Source organism: Quercus suber, unplaced genomic scaffold (genome assembly GCF_002906115.3).
Source record: "Quercus suber isolate HL8 unplaced genomic scaffold, Cork oak 2.0 scaffold_128, whole genome shotgun sequence".
NCBI classification, from domain to species: Eukaryota; Viridiplantae; Streptophyta; class Magnoliopsida; order Fagales; family Fagaceae; genus Quercus; species Quercus suber.
Window position 1 is genome coordinate 387,400 of NW_027069591.1, and position 14,034 is coordinate 401,433.

Below are 14,034 nucleotides of genomic sequence, written 5' to 3' on the forward strand. Positions count from 1 at the left end.
ATTGTTTTCTTCATTTTCAAAGGAATCTATTCTAACCATTATTATTTTTGAGAAAAAAAGATAATCTATTATTCTAATTATTTAGTAAAGTTGTTACGTTTAATAGAAGACAATGAAAGATGTTTCACATATTTCTCAATATAAATCATTTACAAAATATTTATCTTTTTTTCAATAATTCAAGATTTACATAAAAATTTCACAATATTTTATATGACAAATTATTATTGGTAAATAAAAGATGATATCACTAGTAGTAAGCCTATATAATAATTAGTAAAAACTTATCAACTTAATTGTTTTAAAAAATGTTTTTCATCTCCTTAACTTTTTTAAGAGTTAAAAAATTACTGTTTAGAGAGTAAAAATAGAGACAAACAAAAAATTTTCCAAAGTTTAAGGATAAAAAAAAAAAAAAACTTTTTAAATTGAAGATTGATAAATAATAAGTATAATAGTTTCAATAGTTTAAGGATTAAAAATGAACTTTTTAAAATTTAGTAATGAAAAATGAAATTCATGTAAATTTTTCGGAAAAAAAAGTATTTTAGTTAATTTTTTTAATAAAAAAGTTTAGAGTCTTAACACGTGGCAAAAAGTGTGTAATGAAAACTAGTAATTCTTAGCTTAAAGTGGATAAGTCTATTAGCAATCCTGCTTTCTTTCTTTTTTTTAGTTCCTATTTTCTACTTTAAAAATTCTTATGGTTTTCCGGAAATAAGTAAATTCTTATTTCCCATAAAAGAAAAAAGGAAAAGCTTAATACGTAAGGAAAACCGACTGGCGATATTTATTTAATAAGTGGCGACATTTTAAGCTGGTAGTGCAGCAGACCCGCTATTGAATTTGAGTATTGACACCCGGTCTCGGGGAAGGTGTCCTGTGGGCCCTGTGGCCGTGTGTGTGAGAGAGAGATCTACGCGCTCGCGCCTATAAATCAGTCTTCCCCCTTACAACTCTTTCACTCTCTGAACGTGTCGGTTTCACCAATCTGGTACTCTCTCTCTCTCTCTCTCTTTTAATTTCATTATTTTTATTTTAAAAAAACTAAGTCATTTTTTATTTTTATTTTTAGATTTGAGGGTTGTAAAGACGAGAGAAGAAGGGCACAATGGTTGGGAGCGTAGAGAATGGAGGAGAGGCAGTGGAGATCTTGCCGGACCACTTCGATCCGACGGCTGTGGTCCCTGAGCCGCTGCCTAAGGTGGTGGAGTCCGACGGCGAATTAGTGAATGGGAAATCGAACGGCGACAGAGAGATCGTGTTGGGGCGGAACGTGCACACCACGTGCCTGGAGGTGACGGAGCCAGAAGCCAATGACGATTTCACCGGCGATAAAGATGCCTTCATGGCTAGCATCCTTGCTCGCTATCGAAAGACCCTCCTCGAAAGGACCAAGCACCATTTAGGTAATTTTGTTAATAAAAACATGGAATTTCTTGTTTTCTATTATAGAAAATTGTCGCTTTTAATCAGCAAAATTTGAATTCCTTATTTATTTTCCTACATTTTTATGCTAAGTTAGTTCTGGTATTACCAAATCTAAGGCATTGTGTGTACTATGTATTACTTATTAGATTGAGAGAGAGCGACAGCTGAACACAATAGATTTGTATTGCTTAGTCCGAACTTGGGTTCTCTATGGATCCTTAACACCCGATTTGGAGTCAGCAATTTTATTTATATTGGAATATTATTCTGTTTTCATGTATAAGCATGTCTGGTTCTTACCTGAAATGCTATAATAATATTCTCTTTGCGACAGGTTATCCGTATAATTTGGACTTCGACTATGGTGCTCTAGCGCAGTTGCAGCATTTTTCCATTAACAATCTAGGAGACCCTTTTATTGAGAGCAACTATGGTGTCCATTCAAGGCAGTTTGAAGTTGGCGTTTTAGATTGGTTTGCTCGTCTATGGGAAATCGAGAAGGATGAGTACTGGGGATACATCACAAATTGTGGTACAGAAGGCAATCTTCATGGGATTTTAGTTGGGTTAGTAATTTTGAGCCTTATTCTAGTTGACTTTCACATCACAAGAAATTCTCTTTTTGTCTGAGAATAGTGAAACTAAACATAGCTCAACTGTGCAGGAGGGAAGTGTTCCCAGATGGGATTTTGTATGCGTCACGGGAGACACATTATTCTGTTTTTAAAGCCGCGCGAATGTATAGAATGGAGTGTGTGAAGGTTGACACTCTGGTCTCTGGTGAGATTGATTGTGCAGATTTTAAAGTTAAACTACTAGCTCATAAAGACAAACCAGCCATCATCAATGTTAATATAGGTCTCTCTCTTTCTCTCTCTCTCTCATTAACTGCTTATGTTAGCACATGAGTTTCTCCTTCGTTGAACTGATTTGATGAATCACTCATTGCAGGGACAACTGTCAAAGGAGCTGTTGATGACCTTGATCTCGTAATACAAACCCTTGAAGAAAGTGGATTCACACATGATCGGTTCTACATTCATTGTGATGGAGCTTTATTTGGACTTATGATGCCTTTTGTCAAACGTGTAAGTATTCAATTTTCAACTGTAGTTGAGGACAGGAAATTATCACCACATGCCTTTTACATTCATTGTAAATGCCCTGTGCATGTAGAAGGCATTTGGTTCTTCCGATTTTGAAGTTTATGAGGTGTGATTTCTATAAGTCCTAAATATTTATCATGGTGATATTTTTAAGAATCTATCTTTCATATAAAAACTGGAGTAGATATAGTGGTAATTTTGTCTTTAATAAATCCTTTAAATGGATAAACCTGAGTTGTTCATGTTTAGGACTCATAATTAACAAGTGTAGAGAGTTTCTATGTTCCACTTTGTCAGTGAATCAAAGTTGAAAGCTTGTCCTAGATGGCTGTTGACTTTATGTTGCCTTTCCCTCGCGTTTCCTTCCTCATATCTAATTATAACCTTATTCAAATCTAGGCAAGTTTCATTTTTCTCATTTTACTTGCTGGTGAACAGGCACCAAAGGTTAGTTTCAAGAAGCCCATTGGAAGTGTTAGTGTCTCTGGCCATAAGTTTGTTGGATGTCCAATGCCTTGTGGTGTTCAGATAACGAGGCTGGAGCACATCAATGCTCTGTCAAGGGACGTTGAGTACCTTGCTTCAAGGGATGCTACAATAATGGGAAGCCGCAATGGTCATGCTCCTATTTTCCTGTGGTACACCCTCAACAAAAAAGGTTACAAGGGATTCCAGAAAGAAGTCCAGAAATGCCTTAGAAATGCTCACTATTTGAAGGACCGCTTACTTGATGCTGGAATTAGTGCCATGCTAAATGAGCTCAGCAGCACAGTTGTGTTTGAACGACCTTGGGATGAGGAGTTCGTTCGCCGGTGGCAGTTAGCTTGCCAAGGAAATATCGCACATGTGGTGGTGATGCCCAATGTCACCATTGACAAGCTGGATGATTTTTTGAGTGAATTAGTTGAAAAACGCTCTACTTGGTATCAGGATGGAAAAGTTAAGCCCCCTTGTATTGGAACAGAGGTGGGAAGTGAGAATTGTCTTTGTACTCTGCATAATAAGTGACTAGTCATTGGGGAGGGAGAATCGCCCTTGCACTCACTACACGAGTGAATCATTGTTCTATTCAAAGCTTTCCATTTGGTTCTTGTTTTATCTTAAATAAAACGCTTGATTAAAGTAGAATGTAGGTCCCTTCCTGAGGATTTTTTTTCCTGCTTCAGTGTAGCATTGTAATGACTTAGCAAAAGCAAAAAAGAATTTTGCTATATTTTTGAATCATGATTTAATTTAATTTATTATTATTATTATTTTTGCTTTAGACGATTACATTGGATACGCTAGTACACAACCATCTGCTAAACCAGCCTACAGGTAGATGACTGATGAGTATCCTAAACAAGAAAAATAAATAAATGTTTTGAGGGCTTTTCCAAAAAGTACAAAAAGAATGTGAGAGCTGGCCGTGTATGGTAGTTTATTATATTTATACAAATTGATAAGTATTGGTTTTATTCTTTTGATAAATAAAAATATTGGATATATATATCTATATGGTTAATTGCAATTTGCCAGTGTCTTGTGGGCAATTTCCTGCAACAAAATACAAAAGCAGTTTAACAAGGTGGGATGTTATGTTAGTCATGGTACTTGGTAGTAAAGAAGTCAAAACATTAGGGTGAATCCGTTTCACAATGTTTTAAAACCTAAATTCCAGGCCAGTGTCAATCATTCTCACATTGCCCATGATTTTACAATATTACTAGTAGAAAGCCCTATATTGATATAAAAAATTAAAAAACCACAATCCAATTACCAAAGTGATCTCAAATATTTCTCTCTGATCCTGAGGGGCTTGGATTACCTTAAAGAGCTATTATGTAGCTATGTTAAGTTTGACAGTCCCTTCAGGAGGAAGGGTCCATGAAATCCAATGTGATTGTTTAATGTGAGAATCGTGTAATCGAAGTACAATAATAAAATTATGTAGCATGTTGAATGGTGGAATGCGTAACTTGCGTGATTGTGGTGTCCATTTTTTGGAAAATAAATTTATTTCTAGATATCCAAATCTTCCAAATGGAGAAAATAAACAGTGAAGGTCATGCAGAATAATGTTGATAGACATATTAAAACGACAGCATTCGAAGATGTTATTTGAAGAAAAAAATTGGCCTAAGTTACCTTAAGAAAAGAATTGGTGTAAGTTAGGTGGTTGCAATTGATGTCATTTCAATTGTGTCCAACTAGTGAAGAGGAGACTCAGAAAAGTCATATCTAAGGAAACACTGTAATTGGGGACAGGAATGAGAGAATAAGACTGATTTTGTAATAATGCAACTATGTGCAGATTAGAAAATCATTAGATTCTCCTATATTAGATTCTCCAATACTATGATGATGTGGTACTTCCTCTCCTTCTATTTATAGTAGACTCTATTATGATTTAAATTAATGCATTTATTTGAATGTGAGAAGAGAGAACACCATATCACTACATTATTGGAGTACCTACAAGACTACAATTACTTATGAGAAAACTAGTTGGGATGATGCTTGTGATGTCCATACAAAAAGTATAGAGACACTTAGCACACACTTTACCACAAGTTGTACACATTTTAAATGGTAATTCGATTAATTTTCACAAGTATTGGTGGCAATTCTCACCCTCATGTATAAGTGATGTAATCTAATTAGACATTAACAAATATGCAAGTTGTGTTAAAGTTTGTGTCCATAAAAGAACTTGATATCCGATTCCAATTCTAAGATTTTTTATTTTTAATGGGAGGATTTGTATGGGGGAATTTATGTTGAACAAAAAATTGGAAAACTAGATGTGTTTTTCCAATTTTTTATATTCGAAAAACACTCCAACGGTTGTTTTCGAAAACCTGTTTCACACAGTTAAACGAGATAACAATTTTCGAAAAACAATATTTAAAAAACAAGAGCCAAACAAAAATAGCATTACACAAAAATAACATAAGGACTGTTAAGCATGACTGACAGCTTTCATTTATGAATTCATCTCATGATATATATTTTTTCTATTAACCTTTTCTAGGTGAGCAACTCCTTTTGTTTTTGTGGCTGTTGGTTCAATACCATCTTTTCATTCCGTCAAAAAATCAGCTACAATCTCAAGCATCCAGAACCTTGAATTAGTCTTGTTCACCAGTTTTCTATCATCTTCTCATCTAACAAATAACATGTAAGAATTTACAATAAAATAAAAAAAGGAAGAAAAAAGAACCTACTGAACAACCAGTAACAACCCAAAATTCCCATCCAAAATCTCACAGTTCACGATGATGCAACTGAGATGGAGATCCAAGTGGTGCTCGAGTGGTATAGGCGGGATTTGAATTCCAAATTTCTTGTTCGACAATAAAAGACTTTACTAATTGAGTTAATTAAAACCTATTAAATATTTTAAACTTTAAGGGTATAATCAAAATTACATCTACTAAATTGCAATTTAATCTTAAAAAATAAATGCGACACGTGGGCCAAGTCTCCTAATGGCGACCATCTCAGGCACTTTTATGTCTGGGTCAATTTATTACATTTCCATGGATGATTGAAGAACTAATGACTCAAATAATAATAATAATAATAATGTTTTAAGAAAAAGGCGTATTTATTTATTTAATTCAAAAAAAAAAAAAAATGAAAAACATGTTTACTTTAGGCATAAACATATTGGGTCGTAGAACTAAAGTCAATTAAAATCTAGGAAGCACGGCCATGGTAAAATGGGCTGTGTGTCCATGTTGGACACGTTTCAATCCTATCAGACATGGCTATTTGCGTGTTCGACCAAAAAATAATAATAATTTTTTGGAAATTATTTTACTAAATTTTAAGCTTAATATTTTTTAATTGTTAAAAATGATCAAATTTGGTTTTTATTTTTTATTTTTTTTGTTTTGTTTTGTTTTTATTTTTTATTTTATTTACAAGATAGAAATTCTAGCATAATCTAAATATATATGCGTGTGAAGTTCCCTCTTAGAGACTTAAACCCCAACTCTTACCTCCCACCCCCCACTTAAGAAGTGACCATCACACCAAAATGTGCAATGGTCAAAATTGGATATTAATAATTGATGGCCCTGTTAGTATTTAGTGGGTTGGACACTTGGGACTTTAAAAAATATATATAAATTGTATTCTAAACATTATTTAATAGCTATAAATTTACTTTATTATTTATTATTTTTCTTAAATTGTTACATGTTTAATCATATATGAAATATAAATGTGTTTGAAAATATATAAGTAATATAAAATTAACAATATATTTAATAATTAATTAATATACCTATCTCTGTCATGTCATATTTTAATTTTTTGTATGAATAAGTCTAGTGCCACACATTTTGGCACAACATGAACTCGCTATCACCCCTCTACTAACCACAACTCGCCACATAAGCGAATTTGTGGCATTTGTTGTACCACAAGATATTGTCTTTCAACTGTGTATCAGTGAGTTTATTTTCATCATCTCCTCCTCCATCTGCTGCGTTGCTATGTTTCATTATTAGGGACTCTTAAGAAATCTTGTTGAAAGCCTTCTCCATTTCTTCTCTTGGAAATTATGGAGTCTAACATGGCATACATCCTATCCCGAGCCTGGTGAAACAGACGAAACATTGTATTAGACAAAACTTAGAACTTTTATCCCCTTACATTTGAAGCCGCAGAACTTCTGATGCATGGTCTCAGGCATTAATTTGATTGTCATTAAAATGCAAGAATGAGTTTCTAAAGAAGCTCACTGTCAACAATTTGGTATTGTAATGAATTGTTACCTGAATGCCACGTTACCTGAATGCCACGATAAAAAGCTGTTCCAGGAATTCTAAATGGCAGAGATGCAAACGAAGAAGAAATGAGTCTGAAATTGGCCCGAAACTTTTCCTGCTCCTCTCCAATGGGGTCTAAGCTCATTATCATGTTTCCAATCACTTTGAGAGTGAACTGCAATATTCAAAGATTTATTTATTTTTCCAGAAACAGCATTAAGACTAGGCAATATTATGTTCTTTTGACTAAATAACCAAAACTCAACTGTAGAAGCCTCTTCAAGAACAAAGACTGTTCTTCCTGGCCATTGATCCAATGTTTGAATTGCCAGCATATTGATAAACTGAAAATAGTTTTTCAGACCATCAAGTGATAGGGGCTCAGCAATCAGCCGTCTAAGCCGTTTGTGCAGTTCTCCAGTTGTTTGAAGCAAACTGGTTGGGCCTAACACCTGCTTGCCTGTAGAGAAGAGGTTCAAGCTCACCATCCCATCTTTTCCTGTTAATAAGATATTTCTTGCTTCTCTCCGTCATAAATACAGTGAATCTACCCAAGAAACTTGACTTAAAACACCTTTCCATACCTAGAAGATAAAATCCACCAATAGAAACAGTAAAAGTGATTATTTTTTGTAAATTGTGGCACTTGTATATTACCTTTTACATTAAAAATTTGATGGATTAGTTACCTTTGTTGCCTCTTTTTCATGAAGTTGTAAACACCAGATGGGCTTGAAAAGTCAGAAAGAAACGAGAAGCTTTCACCTACAATAGGCCAACCCATGGAACCTGGGATTTGCTCCATTTCTTTTGGCGAAGCCTGTGATTTCAGCAAGAAGAAAGCTGAAAGCACGAACGTCGACAGGAGCACTACAGTTTGTAACATGCTTGAGTCCATTGCTAATGAGTGACAGCAGACAGCACCAAATCTAAAGGAAACTAAAGATCGCTCTATATGTATCAAATGATTAGCTTCGATGTGTATATTCTTCAGTGCGTTGTTACATTCATATAGGCCACATGGCTATGTCAGGACACCCTGTGTTGTTTTATAACTTAGGCAGCAAGCCAGCAATTAATTTGTACCTATTTAAAATCCTGACAATGGAAAATGGTGCTACAAATTATACTATTGAAAATTAATATAACTAGTCGCAGACCCACGCGATGCGTGAGAATATATAAATATTATGTAATGGAGTGTAATTTATAAAAAGTAATAATTACTTCAAGTATTATCTATTTAAAAAAAAAAATTCTACAAAGATTTTTTATCTCTACAAATATATCATAATATTATTTTTTGTATGTTTGATTAATATTTTTTTTAAGGAGAATCATATTCTTCTAACTTCTGTTGTAGTGTGTCATATTTGCCTAATATACAACTAAACTTTTTAATTTTCAAATTTCTCATCTCTTAAAGAATAAGGAGATTATCAATTTAATAAAAACTTATCACAAAATTACAATTTATGTTAACCAAAATTAAAATGAAATCAAAGGAATAAAAGATAGACTTTATAATAATTTATTACTCAAACAAATGGTAGGCATATTCAAATTTAAAGCCATGTAGATTGTGTTTTATTATAAACTCAAATTCTTATTTCCAAAAAAATTAAGTATTAACCCAAACCAAAATTCAACCAAGCCTACAAAAGAAAGAGAGGACTTTGTGATGGGAAATTTAAAAAACACAATACCAATTTAATTGTTAAAAATGATCATATTTGTTTTTTTTTTTTTTTTTTTTTTTACAAGATAGAAATTCTAGCATAATCTAAATATATATGCGTGTGAAGCTCCCTCTTAGAAACTTGAATCCCAACTCTTACCCCCCATCCCTCACAAACATTTATACTTGAGAAGTGACCATCACACCAAAGTGTGTGGTGGTCAAATTTGGATATTAATAAATGGCTCTGTTAGTATTTAATGGGTTGGACACTTGGTACTTTAAAAAATATATATAAATTGTATTCTAAACATTATTTAATAGCTATAAATTTACTTTATTATTTATTATTTTTCTTAAATTGTTACATGTTTAATCATATATGAAATATAAATGTGCTTGAAAATATATAAGTAATATAAAAATAACAATATATTTAATAATTAATTAATATACTTATCTTTACCGTATCATATTTTAATTTTTTGTATGAATAAGTCTAGTGCCACACATTTTGACACAACAAATGCCACAACTCGCCAGGTGATGAGTTGTGGTTAGTGAAGGGGTGTCCTCACATGAACTCACCATCACCCCTCTATCAACCACAACTCACCACATAAGCGAATTTGTGGCATTTGTTATACCAAAAGGTGTGGCACTAAACTTATTCTTTTGTACCATCCATACATCTATCCGTGCTTCCGTGATTTAAATCAAATCCACTAAAAAGTAAATAAGCTTTTTTTTTTTCTTTTTAGTTTTTCGCATATCCTTATCATTTAATCTGACATTTCTTTCAGCTTTATCATTCGCAATTGGAAATGAAAAGTATGAGCGATGGCTCGATTCCATACTACTTATCTGTACTGTCATGATTTCTCATTCATTACAACTGTAATGGAATGTTTCGAAGTATCTTATTGCAGCTGATATAGGGGTATACGATACTTGTACATGATTGATGTCTAGTGCCATGGAGGCATTGACAACTAATCTATTGGCATGTTATTTCTAGACAGGACAGTTGATTTTACTATAAGATAGCGGTGGTCTTCTGTTACATCCTTCTCTATCTCCTTATCTTGTTTATATTCCACTTCTTTGGGTTCTCCTGTTTTTATGCCTTAGGATTTCCTGCAGCAGAAATGCTTTACAGTGACTCAACTACAATCGGATACTTGTTTTTTGGCATCCGTACAAGTGTTGGCTGGACTGAGTCATCCTTCTCCAGAGCTCTCCACCTGTGATATAAGAGATCATAATTTCAGAAAAAGAATTCTAGTTCTGCAAAATTTGAGGTAACGGTTACTGTTAAGTGATATGAGTATTTCAACTGCTAAGAAACTGGTTCAACTAATTTTTCGATAATTCTAGTTCTTCTTTTTCTAAGGCCATGAGCCTTGTATCTTAGTGACATTGTCCAGTTCTCTCATAAAGAATAACTCGAGTTCAAATCTGACCTCCCCCACTTATATATATTGTAAGCAATAAAAATCCCATAATTTATATTTACTGTATAATCTGTACATCTTACTTGTATCTGCGGACAAGGTAATGAATGAAAATGGATATTTCGAGTTTGGCCAGGTTGATTCCAGGGCACATTCGTGGTCTGCTACCAAAAACAAGAAAGCTGAAAGGCTTTAGGGGTTCCTGCATTTGATTGAAAAATTATTTCCAAGTATGAAATCTGTAGGTAGATAGGTGGACTGCTGATTGATTAAGTGGGAAGAGCTTACATCAAATCTAGAAGGGTCAAACTTTTGGGGATCGGGGAAAACTTCAGGGTCATGGTGGATGGAAACAACATCCAGATTAACTGACCAACCTTTCTTGATGTTATATCCTGTAATATTCGGAAAGAAAAAAAAAATTATAATTAAATCATATTTCTGTTAGCTTATATTTGGAGAGGCTATCCAATTTGTGGAGTCATACCATCAATCTCAAAGTCCTGGGCTGCTTTTCTTGAAAACCAAGGCAATATTGTGGCTCTCCGGAGAGTTTCACTAATTACCTGAATTTGAATGAGAGACAAAAGAATTCAGAACTCGTAAGCTGTTAACAATATATATATATATGTTAAAGATAATAATGATCATCGTGCTACTCACTTTGGCGGTGAAAGGCATCTTGTTAAGTTCAGACCATGTGAGATATTCTCCATCCTTTCTGTTTGCTTGAATTTGTCTGTGCTCCTCTGCATATCCACCGTACAAATTAAATTCAATGTCTAAAGCTGAAGAAATTAAAACTTCCGGTTATGAGCTGTCGAAGTTAGAATAGCCTGAGTTGTTCGAGAACATCTGGATTTTCTCCAAGGAATTTCATGAGCCATGTGAGTGCAGCAGTTGTGGTGTCATGACCAGCAACTAGCAGAGTTAGTATATTGTCTTTCAACTGTGTATCAGTGAGTTTATTTTCATCATCTCCTCCTCCATCTGCTGCGTTGCTATGTTTCATTATCAGGGACTCTTAAGAAATCTTGTTGAAAGCCTTCTCCATTTCTTCTCTTGGAAATTATGGAGTCTAACATCTCATACATCCTATCCCGAGCCTGGTGAAACAGACGAAACATTGTATTAGACAAAACTTAGAACTTTTATCCCCTTACATTTGAAGCTGCAGAACTTCTGATGCATGGTCTCAGGCATTAATTTGATTGTCATTAAAATGCAAGAATGAGTTTCTAAAGAAGCTCACTGTCAACAATTTGGTATTGTAATGAATTGTTACCTGAATGCCACGATAAAAAGCTGTTCCAGGAATTTTAAATGGCAGAGATGCAAACGAAGAAGAAATGAGTTTGAAATTGGCCCGAAACTTTTCCTGCTCCTCTCCAATGGGCTCTAAGCTCATTATCATATTTCCAATCACTTTGAGAGTGAACTGCAATATTCAAAGATTTATTTATTTTTCCAGAAACAGCATTAAGACTAGGCAATATTATGTTCTTTCGACTAAATAGCCAAAACTCAACTGTAGAAGCCTCTTCAAGAACAAAAACTGTTCTTCCAGGCCATTGATCCAATGTTTGAATTGCCAGCATATTGATAAACTGAAAATAGTTTTTCAGACCATCAAGTGATAGGGGCTCAGCAATCAGCCGTCTAAGCCGTTTGTGCATTTCTCCAGTGGTTTGAAGCAAACTGGTTGGGCCTAACACCTGCTTGCCTGTGTAGAAGAGGTTCAAGCTTACCATCCCATCTTTTCCTGTTAATAAGATCTTGCTTGCTTCTCTCCGTCATAAACACAGTGAATCTACCCATGACACTTGTCTTAAACACCTTTCCATACCTAGAAGATAAAATCCACCAATAGAAACAGTAAAAGTGATTATTTTTTGTAAATTGTGGCACTTGTATATTACCTTTTACATTAAAAATTTGATGGATTAGTTACCTTTGTTGCCTCTTTTTCATGAAGTTGTAAACACCAGATGGGCTTGAAAAGTCAGAAAGAAACGAGAAGCTCTCACCTACAATAGGCCAACCCATGGAACCTGGGATTTGCTCCATTTCTTTTGGCGAAGCCTGTGATTTCAGCAAGAAGAAAGCTGAAAGCACGAACGTCGACAGGAGCACTACAGTTTGTAACATGCTTGAGTCCATTGCTAATGAGTGACAGCAGACAGCACCAAATCTAAAGGAAACTAAAGATCGCTCTATATGTATCAAATGATTAGCTCCGATGTGTATATTCTTCAGTGCGTTGTTACATTCATATAGGCCACATGGCTATGTCAGGACACTCTGTGTTGTTTTATAACTTAGGCAGCAAGCCAGCAATTAATTTGTACCTATTTAAAATCCTGACAATGGAAAATGGTGCTACAAATTATACTATTGAAAATTAATATAATTGGTAGTGTCAGAATAATTATTCTTCTTTAAAAAATATTATGATAATAAAATTTGTAATTTCTAATTAGCTTAATTGGTAAAATCTCTTATTATTGATAAAAAGATTTAAGGTTTAAATCCCATCTGCACCAAAAATCTATTGATGTCTTAACTTGATGATAAAAAGTGGACATATAAGTTGAAATTCAATATTATCTAATAAAATTTGTAGATTACCTAATATCACCCACTAATAATTACTTTGTAATTAACTAGGTCCTCCCACAAGTGAGTAATGAGTCCATACATTACAAGTTATACCTTTGTGCGTGTTTTATCATTTTCTTCAGATGGTATCCAAGGGAAGCTAGTTCTTCTTGTTTATTTCGTCAAATGCTTAATATTTTAAATTATAACTTTCAATTCTTGTTGCCAAGTTAGTCCCTTACACACATCCTCAACTTAACGGAAATGAACAAATTGCTGGACGCTTCACCGGCTCTAAATTGTGAGCGATAGTGATATTTTGTTTGCCGTCCTTACAAATCTGATGCATGTCACGATCAAGACAGTGATGATACTGAGGGTCTGCGTTGCAGGGCATGAATGAATTCTAGCCAAATGACATTTTCTAGTATCATTTTGTCACTGTTTCACAATTGTCTTAACCATAGTTGCACAACATTCAAAGGACTAATTATTTTTGTATTTCAGATAACTTACTTATATAGCTTAGATGGATTATTTTTCTTTAGTAGTAGATATTGAGGAATGGGTTTTTACAACCGTTGAAAACTTGTGGAAAGAATGTTTTAATAGCAAAACTGGTGACCACAAAGGGTTTTAACTATGATGCTATGAAGAGAACCCTATTGAAGGTTGTAGGTGCTTTTTGTGTTGATGGGCTAAAGCCCGTTCTGCTGGGTTAAGGCCCTTTTCTGCTGTGGGTCGGAGAGTTGAGCTTGGCCCATTATACTAGCAGGACCTTGCTAAAGGGCCAGTCTTTGCACAAACTCAGCACCCAAAAATAAAGACAACAAACATTAACAAATATATATATATATATATATAGGTTCCAGTTTGCTCAACTTGTAAAATCTTTGATGGTTGAATAAGAGATGCCTACACCAAAATCTAATTGGTGTCTTAGTCTGATGATAAAGAGCATCATTAGGAGCGAACGCTATAGGTTGAAACTTTCTATATATATATAT

At 34.2% G+C, this 14,034-nt stretch overlaps 1 protein-coding gene and 1 pseudogene across 1 annotated transcript; one reads left to right on the forward strand and one right to left on the reverse strand.

The window, feature by feature from the left end:
* The first annotated feature begins 864 nt into the window (after positions 1-864).
* Positions 865-3,790, forward strand: LOC112021093 (serine decarboxylase). The gene is made up of 6 exons (XM_024053664.2): positions 865-994; positions 1,076-1,409; positions 1,766-1,997; positions 2,096-2,289; positions 2,383-2,519; positions 2,976-3,790. The coding sequence occupies exons 2-6, from the start codon at positions 1,112-1,114 to the stop codon at positions 3,543-3,545; spliced, it is 1,431 nt and encodes a 476-aa protein (XP_023909432.1). The 5' UTR covers positions 865-994; positions 1,076-1,111; the 3' UTR covers positions 3,546-3,790.
* A 6,003-nt stretch (positions 3,791-9,793) lies between these two features.
* On the reverse strand, positions 9,794-12,768 carry LOC112021096 (abscisic acid 8'-hydroxylase 3-like; annotated as a pseudogene).
* Positions 12,769-14,034: the final 1,266 nt, after the last annotated feature.

Coding starts and splice junctions, on each gene's coding strand:
- LOC112021093 (XM_024053664.2), top strand. CDS start 1,112: ATGGTTGGGAGCGTAGAGAATGGAGGAGAGGCAGTGGAGATCTTGCCG. Junction 1,410..1,765: donor AAGGACCAAGCACCATTTAG/GTAATTTTGTTA, acceptor TCTTTGCGACAG/GTTATCCGTATAATTTGGAC. Junction 1,998..2,095: donor CTTCATGGGATTTTAGTTGG/GTTAGTAATTTT, acceptor TCAACTGTGCAG/GAGGGAAGTGTTCCCAGATG.